The sequence below is a fragment of the Melanaphis sacchari genome, unplaced genomic scaffold (assembly GCF_002803265.2).
Source record: "Melanaphis sacchari strain LSU unplaced genomic scaffold, SCAv2.0 Contig665_pilon_pilon, whole genome shotgun sequence".
NCBI classification, from domain to species: Eukaryota; Metazoa; Arthropoda; class Insecta; order Hemiptera; family Aphididae; genus Melanaphis; species Melanaphis sacchari.
Window position 1 is genome coordinate 1 of NW_020271474.1, and position 9,669 is coordinate 9,669.

General features: G+C 27.4%; 1 protein-coding gene across 1 annotated transcript; it reads right to left on the reverse strand.

Annotated features, from left to right (window-relative positions):
• Positions 1-3,454: 3,454 nt before the first annotated feature.
• LOC112600673 (protein ALP1-like) lies at positions 3,455-5,533 on the reverse strand. The gene is made up of 2 exons (XM_025347967.1): positions 5,066-5,533; positions 3,455-4,228 (listed from the first exon to the last, which is right to left on the reverse strand). Exons 1-2 carry the CDS (start codon positions 5,531-5,533, stop codon positions 3,455-3,457), a joined length of 1,242 nt encoding a protein of 413 aa, XP_025203752.1.
• Between the last annotated feature and the right edge of the window lie 4,136 nt (positions 5,534-9,669).

Genomic DNA, 9,669 nt, shown 5'->3' on the forward strand with positions numbered 1-9,669 from the left:
CCTGATGTGCTTCGTTCAGTTACGTATTGCTCAGTTAAATGCATATAAACATTTTTAATTCGCATTAGTTTAAAATGACTAATGTGCATAAACCATTAAATATAAATGTTGTAAATAATGATTAAATTATAAATTATAACATAATTTTCGGTATAAAAAAAAATAAAATTCAGTATTTACTTACCAGTAGAATGCGTCGGCGGCTGTAGGAAACTTTACAGGTAGTCGGGACAACTTTAACCAAAAAAATGACGATAATGAACACTGGGAGAGTAGTTTCTCAGGCCACTCCGAATATCTTTGTATAGCTGATGCTGTAGTTTGTACGTTGTGAAGGGGGAAGGGTAAAGATTTTCAGTTTAGGTATTCATTCGTTGTTGAAAACAGGTAAAATAAACAAAATCTTTTGTAGTGAATTTAGAGAACCAGTGCATAAGCAGTACTGTTGAAGGCCGATAAATTATTTCTCCGACATAATAATACATAATAATATATATTATTCCTATTTTAATTTTTAATTTTTTTTAAATATCTTATGTAAACTTACAAATAGCTATGAAAGGCAATTCTATTTAGGCATAAAGAATAATTTAATTTAAAAAAATTCACATAAATCTATGGGTGGCATATCTGTAGGCTATATAATTTGAAATCCTTCGTTCACCCAACAGTCCATGTTAATTGATTTTACCTGTTTAATCATTTTAATCCATAGGATTTTAGTTGTTCTGTAAAATCACATAAAAAAAATAAAATACATAGATACAATCAACAAAATACAATACAAATTTGACATAGGTTGTTATGGCAATTACGCTGAAATCAATTATGCTGAATAAAACTAACTAAAATTTGTCAAATTTTATGTTTTGTCATTTGCTTTCTAAGAGTACAAATAATGTTAATAAAAGATTTATATATTTGTTAATAATTTTTTTTTAAATATAAACTTCAAAAATGTATGTAAAAATACTGAATAAAATATCTAATATTAGCCTAAGTCTTTTCTTCAGTAATAAAATTTTATAACCTAGGTTATTTTTTCAATATTTATATTAATACTAATTAATGTTAATCCATTATCTTATGTAGGCCATATATTACAGAAATTTAATTTATATCATTTTTATTGTTAATTGTTATAATGTAGCTATTATATTATGAGCTATGTACCTATGATTTAGATTACAAATTATTGTTTTACTATAATCTTGTAATCATAAAATAATATTAAATTTAACTCTCTATTGGGTTTAGCATATATGATTATTATCTAAATTATTTATAGTTATATTAAAACTTATAAGTTATATCAAAGAAAAAATGTAAAAAGTTCTATTTATATTCACAAAATGATAATGATATTGTTTCTCTTGTATATTTATAAGTTTTCAATACACAAATATTTTGTTCCTGAATTACAAAAACACTTTCACAATAGAAACTATTATGTTTGATATGGTTCTTTACAACTTTTTGGAAAATAGTTGATCATTAATTTCATATTGTACCTAACATATAAATTTAAAATCGCGTAAAAATTTTTGTTTTCTTATTAACAATAAATACAGTGCTTTCATTGTATTAAAAAAAATTATTTGGTGAAATATAGTTTTCCTATAATACAGGCAGTGGTAGTGTGAAATAATATGTTTGATTTGATACTTCATGTTAAATGTCAATATAATCTGATATATAATATTTTATTTATCATGTTATAATATCGCAATGATATATTATATTAGAATATGGGTCAGCATTATAATTCATATTTAATTTTTTATGTTTTTAGAATAATTAAGAATTAAAAATTAATTATACTTTATTTTTTTCACATTTCAATATATAATATTATAGACCTATGACATTTAGATTTAAAAAATACCACAAAATTATCAATTCATTTGCTCCAATTATGATAAAAAAAAATTAAATCAAATACTCAAATACAATGTATCAGAAACGAAAAGGTTAGGTATTACAATTTATAATTACTAAACGCGTACCATAAGTTTTTTCATAAATTTATATAATAAAAAGAAAAAGCTCTTATACTCATTCCCGCGTGTTCAAACACAGCATTCCTATAATATAGGCAGTGGAGGCGTAAAATAATGTTTTATTTGATACTTTATGTTAATTGTTAATATAATTTGATGTATTTTAATTAATTTATCACATTTAATATCGTAATCTATCTATTTAAATACATGTAGGAGACCGTCCTATTCACTTATCAACGCTCAGATCAAACCACTAGATCTAGAGACTTGAAATTTTGTATAAAAGTTCCTTAAGTAATGTAGGAGCGCACTAAAAAAGGACTTTTCAAAATTCGACCTCTAAGGAAGTAAAAGGGTTTTTTTTTTTAAATTTGTAAAGATTTTATATGGCTGTATATGCATATTTTTCTGACATTTAATGCTGTATATAACTGGTATTAAAAAAAACTAGTCACCGGAAATCGACGACCCGCTATTGCAACACAATAGATACCGGTGTTAAGGTGGGTTTACACGAGACGTGAGCCACGATCGTGGCTTGTGGAATCGTGGTTCACACTCTGTGTAAACAGACAATTCGTAATTCACGATCGTGGTATTGTTATTCACGATTCTGTCACGACTGGTTCGTACAATATCAAACCTTGTTAGATATTTCAGTCGTGAAAGTTCAGTCACGGTGTACAATATAATGCATATTTATTTTTTAAATATTTATTGTTATTAAAATATATTATATATAATATAATATACAGGTAGGTAAATAATTATTTAATTTGAAAAGTACAAAAAGCATACGATATGAGTGGAAATAAGAATGTTATGAAAATGAACGATGAACAGACAATGAATTTCATAGATTATTACGAAAAGGAAGAAGTTTTATGGAACACAAAATTACAGGCATATCGAAATAGAGATGCTAGAGTCGAAGCTGTGAAAAGAATAGTATCAGCCATGAATATTGAAGGTTTGTTATTTTTCATTAATAAATATATTATATATATAATTAGTGACTAAAACGGAATGACGCATTAAAAATAGATTTTCAACAAATAATACAACCGGACATATTCATTTTTTATAGATAGATTAACAAATTCAATATTATATTTACTACTAATATATATATATTTATTTCAACTGATGAAAACAACTATTTTATTTTTTAAGGTTTTGGACCTGATCATGTGATAAGTAAATTTAAAAATTTAAGGAGTTCATATTGCCAAGAACTGAAAAAAATTGCAACTAGTGAAAAATCAGGAGCATCTGTAGAAGATATTTATGTACCACATGTAATCTGGTTTAGTAAAATGGATTCATTTTTAAAACCATATGTGACTATGAGAGATACATGCTCAAATTATGTAAGTATATTTAAATTTCTATTTATATAATGTATTACAAAATATAAAAATTGTATAAATAAATTATAAAAATATAAAAATTTATTTAATTAACTTCCACTGCCATGGAACAGCTCCTTCTCCGTTGAAATATGCACAATAGTCATCTCTAATTTTCTTAGCGTCTGTGCAGGCATTTCTGTTATTTGTTGGCACAAGTTTTGTCAAGCAACTTTGGTTTTGTCTCCATGTTCCATTTATGATTTCATAGTTGTAATCTTCATGGTCAATAAGACCCGGTGGTAAATAGGCTTGACTTGTTTTTCGTAACCAGTTATGTATTGCACAACATGCAAGAACAATCTTATCTACTTTATCAGCTATCAAGGGGATTTGTTTTTCAAAAATTCTGAATTTACTCACAAGTATTCCAAAAGCATTTTCTGATATTCGTCTAGCTCTGGACAATCTATAATTGAAAATTGCTTGTTCTCTTGTTAAGTTTCTTCTGCTATATGGTTTCAACAGATAGGTTTTGAGCGGGAAAGCATCATCAGCTACAATAACAGCATTTTCGGGGGTATTAAGTGTATTATTTTCCAATGCTTCAAACAAAGAACTTTCTCGAAATACACCAGCATCTGATGCTTTTCCATTTGCACCAACATCAATATACGTAAAACAGTAATTGTGGTCAACTAATGCTAATAATATAATGCTATATTGATGTTTGTAGTTGTAATACTCTGTTCCACTTTTAGGTGGTGCTTTAATTAGTATGTGTTTCCCATCCATTGCTCCGATACATCTAGGAAAGTTCCATCTATTTTGAAAGTTTTGTTCAATTTCATCCCACAACTTTCTTGTACTTGGTACCTAAGATGAAATATATTTTTCAGGTAACATCAAAAGAAAATAATAGTAAATATAATGAAAATACTGATCGTAAAAATCAAATTGTGAATGAGTTAAATGAAAGTTTTCAAGTACACGTCAGTGATAATGAAGTAGAATTAAATTTAACAAAACTCGTTCCAAGTACTTCTGCTAATAGTAATAATAACAATACACCTATTAAAAAAAAAAGTGTTTAAAAGTCCTCGAAAAAGAGATTGGAACAGAAAATTAGAAACTTTAAGATCGAGCTCTAATGAAACTGACACTGTTTTAGCTGCTGTAAAACAATTGGATAGTATTGCTGAAAGAGCTCAAAAATTAAGTAAAAAAGAAGACAGTTTTGATCAGTTTGGTAAATATATAGCATCGGTATTAAGAGACCTACCACTTAAAAAAGCATGCTTATTACAACAAAATATAACCAACATGATTATGAATGAAATAATAGAAAATAATAATGCAAATGTATTACACGAACAACAAAGATCTTCTAGTACAAATACGTATACAAGTGATTTTGGATCACCTGCAATGTTTGAAGAACTGTTATCAGAAAGTCCATTCACGGAGGCCGAAGATAGCAATTATATGATTACAGATTTATCAAATTCAGAAATGTAAATTGTTTTATATATTATTCTTGTTAATGTTAATAAGTATTAAGTATGTAAAAAAAAGGAGTTGTTATTTTTTTTTTAGTTTTTTTTTGTTAAAATTTGTTTGCAATTAAAATATGTATGCAAAAAATTGAAAATAAAGTATTTAAAAATCTTAATTTGAAAAATAGGTGTGTATTTAAATATTTTTTTAACTTACTTCAATAAATTCTGCAAGAGCTGCGTATATTTCAGTACAAACTTCAGGTAGAAATTTACTAATGGTACTTTTAGGAACTCTAAAAAAATATTCCAAGCTTTTAAACGAATCGCCCGTAGCTAAGTAGCGAAGTGTTATTTTGAGTTTAGTATCTGCTGGTATAGCTTCCCTCATTGTTGTATTCAATTTTTGTATATTAAATTGAATTTTATTTAATAAAAAGTCAAAGTGGGTATCTGATAATCTTAAAATGTTTTTAAAATCTTCCGGATTTTCATTTCGTAATTCACGGGAAATAAACGTAGAGCCTCCATTATTGTTCCGTCTTTGAATCCACTGCCTTACCCACCATCTTCTTTTCCTTCTTCTTTTTAACTTAAATTTGTCAATTTCTGTTAATCGCCGTTTTAGTTGTTTAGTCAATACACCGGACAAAACAGCACATGCTTCCGCCACTAACGATTCCATCTTACTGAATGAGAATTGCGTTCACGTGTAAACACCTTCACGATTCATGTGTTTCTTTTTGAAACCACGCTCGTGAGTCACGATTCACAAGTTCGTGAAATACGATCGTGGCTCACGTCTCGTGTAAACCCACCTTTAGGCAGTCAAAATCCAAAGGTAATGTAAAATTGTGAAAACGTGCGAAGTTCATATTCTCTCAATCGTCGGTCTTAATCTAATAGTGCTATAACAATTAAACTGTGATTTCCGCATTAGCATTATCAATACAATTAAATTAAACATTAACACATGACCTACGAAAATACCAAAAAAGATACTAATACACAGGAACACCGTATCCGGATAGCTCATGATATATTTTAATAAACGCCAACAATTTAGTTCATATTAAATTGTTCATAATTTTTAAAATAATTATTTAGACTTAGCAAATAAACTATAATATATTTGTATGACATTAAATTGAATAAAATATAAATTTAAGTAAATAGATTATATAAATAATATTATAGCCTTATGAGATTTATATATTTGACATTTAGATTTACCAAATACCACAAAATTATCAATTTATTTGTTCAAATTACGATTAAAAGCGGCCACTCAAAATATCTCGTATAAAAACCCAAATGACGCTCTGTCATCCGCTCAGTCACACCTTGTCTATTAAAATTGTTTGATTTTTGTGGTTATTTCATACTCGCATTATACTTTAATTATAAAAAAAAATTGTTTAAATAAACTATTATTGACAATTCATTCAAACCTGAAGACTTCAGTCAAAATCAAATCCACAAAACCGATATAACAGTAACAGAAAGTAAGGTTTTACAATTATTATACTCATACCGTAAGTTTCCTAATTAATTTATATAAATAAAATAAAAAGCTTTAATATTCATCCTCATATAAGATATTAAGCAATGATGTCAAGTAATCAGTAAAAATAACATTAAATTCATAATTCATATAACAACTATAAAAACTTGTTTCTTAATTAAATGACCATTCATCTCACCATGTTTCATAATCTTATTTTTAACTTATTAGTTATTACAATATAGTATATAACTACAATATTTAATACATAGAGTATGGTTGTGCATGGTATCCGCGGTGCAACAGTCGATATAACGCAGTAAATTGCACATTTATTCTTATAAAAACACTTTTTCGTAGTATCTATAAAATATATTATATATTATATCAAAATATTATTAGCGAAGACAGCAGTAGGTACTAAAAGATATTATTGTTGAGCAATGATTTTTATCGTACAAATCGGGCGGCCGCCTATACAATACTTTCGGCAGCGACGGCTATTGTAATCGTATGGAATTAGTTGTGATGATTGCTACCGTACAATAATAGTAATAAAAAGGTAAATAATATAGTTTGTCATTTTTTTTTAAATTAAAATTTTGAGAGTGACTGATGGACACTCGAAACTCTTTCTCTGTGCATATCACTAGAAAATTACCCCACTAATAGATAGTTTCTGATGGAAAATTTAATTTGGTTGATACTTTGCGGTTTGAAATTTAGAAAAGCTCTTGTATTTATAAATATGTATTTCGTATAAATTATTTATTGATAATTTTTTAGTTTAAATTATATTACATAATGAATAATTTTGTATTTAGGTATACATTTTGAGTTTATGTTGCAATAATTGTTGTATACTACTTTAAGAACGTCAATACTCTGAAATAGATCGTTTTATAGGGTTATGCCGTTATGAGAAATTTGTTTTATACTAAATTTTTTTCGTTAACAAAAATCACGAAAACTAACATTTCTATGTAATTTTATATAATTATCTAGTAATTTAGGTATAATTATACTTGAAATGTCAGTCATCTTACTACTGTTCATATATATTATATACAAACTGCAACTAAACATTTATTTAATAGTTTGTAATTAAATGAATATGATTGATGTGTTCATATTTATACTATTATATTGGTAAAAATTTATAATTTTAATTTTAATTTAATTTATAATACTATCACTAAACGGTTATATTAACAGCCCACATTCTATTGATCTATTTTAATAATTTACCAAAATACAATATACCTATGGTGACAAATACATCGATCATGCGTAAATTTTGATGGGCAGTCGTCAATTATTTATGCGTATTTCCAAATTTAGTTTGATTCCGATTAAAGCTATAGTTCTTATGAGGTGACTACTAAAATAAAGACTTTAATAAAACGCTTAAACACCACATATTCATTCTTACGTTGATGTATAAATCTACGTTGAACCGGAAATGCAACAATAAATACAATATGTATATATATATACACATATATTATTTAATTATATTACCTTAATTAACTATTACAATCTAAAAATAAATTAGTATAAATAATTGTTCTGAATTTTGTTTAATAGAACTTTACCAACATGAACCATCAACAACTCTCCGAAAATCAGGCTCATTGTTGCAGTTCAACAACGGCGAGAACATCGAGCAACAGGATGAATACAGCGATATTGTAAGGATAAATTATTTAATCAATACATATTATTGATTTAAATAAATAAATATATAATAATCTAATTTTTATTATTAATATTTATTAACCACAAGTTTTAATTTATTTTAGAAACAATTCATTTAAGTACGTGGTTATGGACTTTGAGTTTACGGTGTTAGAAAAAAACAAACACGTTTTAATCTGCGGGGCCATGTCCAATAGCTTAGACCGTTTTAAAGTAGTCAAGCTAAAGGGGCGGCCTTTTTTAATAAACTGACAAAATAGTTCGTCCCATTAAAGACCGAGAACAATCCTGGGCTGTGAAGAGAATAATGAAGATTTTTGGATAACCATCGGCAAAAGCTGAGATCTCCTTGTCGCAAATATATGACAGTACTAACTCGACCATTAATAACCTAAATCGGAGTACTATACTTGGCTATATAAAACGGGGGGGACAGAAGACGATAATCGTTTTTTGGAACGATGACACCGACAATTTAATTCTAAATAGACTTGACCTATCTTACCCGTTTTTAAACATTATGGCTTACGACGTAGATAACAATAAACAATTTTATTTACAATTACAATACAATAAACGTACAATCACAGAAATATCAATAGGCTCGGTCAATAAGAATGGCTGAATGTTAAACTTACTAGAAACGCACGACCTATGTTGTAAAACTGACCACAAAATCACACATGTTCATGATCCTTCCGCTGACGTAATACTAACTAAATGTCTTTTTGACCAACTTATCAGAAAATTTCTTACGCTAACTTAATAAACGAATTACCATAATAACAGGCAACTGCTAAATCTTATTTGCATACCGGTGATCAAAATATTATACTTGACTACATTAACCGGGGGTGAAAGAAGACCTTTGTTGTAAAACTGACTACAAAATAACACGTCATGCTCATGACGTAACACTAACCAAATGTCTTTTTGGCAAACTTGTTAGGAAAATGTCTTATATTTGTCGATCAGCAGCTTGTGTTCTTGATTGTTTCATCAACGCTCGTTTCAAATTTGTAAGTCCACACTCTTTTAATCTTTTTTTTATAATATTTATAACTTAAAATAAATATTATTTTTTATATCGCATCGGTTTGTTTTAGGCAATCAGCATGTCATCAAATTCCAAATAATAACTGTCAACCTCAAAGTACCAAAAACCGTCAACATCATCTAAAGACCTTCAAAAAGATGATATCAAAGGTCCTACGATATGGAATTATAACAAATATCCTAAACCAACGGCGAACGTGTCACCCATTGGGAACAATAATGTCAAACCCATTATATCTAAACCATGTCGTCGTTATTAACTAGTATTAATGACCCAATTTTATTTAGCTACTTTTAAGATTTATAAATTTAAAATTTTTTATATATATTTTTTTTAATTATATTTTTTATTTATATTGTATGTATTGAAATCAATATTTTTTTCTAATAATACAGTTTTTTTTTATCAAATAAAATTGTTTAATAGATTATTTTTTTAAAGATGGTACTTATTAGTTATTGCTATCCGCTTCAGACGGATTGCTCATATCGAATTTGTTTATCCTCAGTCAATACTGTGTAGTGCATCCAACTATTATACTTTAATAAAAAAAAAAGATTAT

Bases quoted from the DNA above. Each gene is read 5' to 3' on its own strand.
- LOC112600673 (XM_025347967.1), bottom strand. From the start codon at position 5,533: ATGGAATCGTTAGTGGCGGAAGCATGTGCTGTTTTGTCCGGTGTATTG. The intron at 4,229-5,065 runs GTAAGTTAAAAA...ATTTCATCTTAG, and splicing joins CTCTTGCAGAATTTATTGAA to GTACCAAGTACAAGAAAGTT.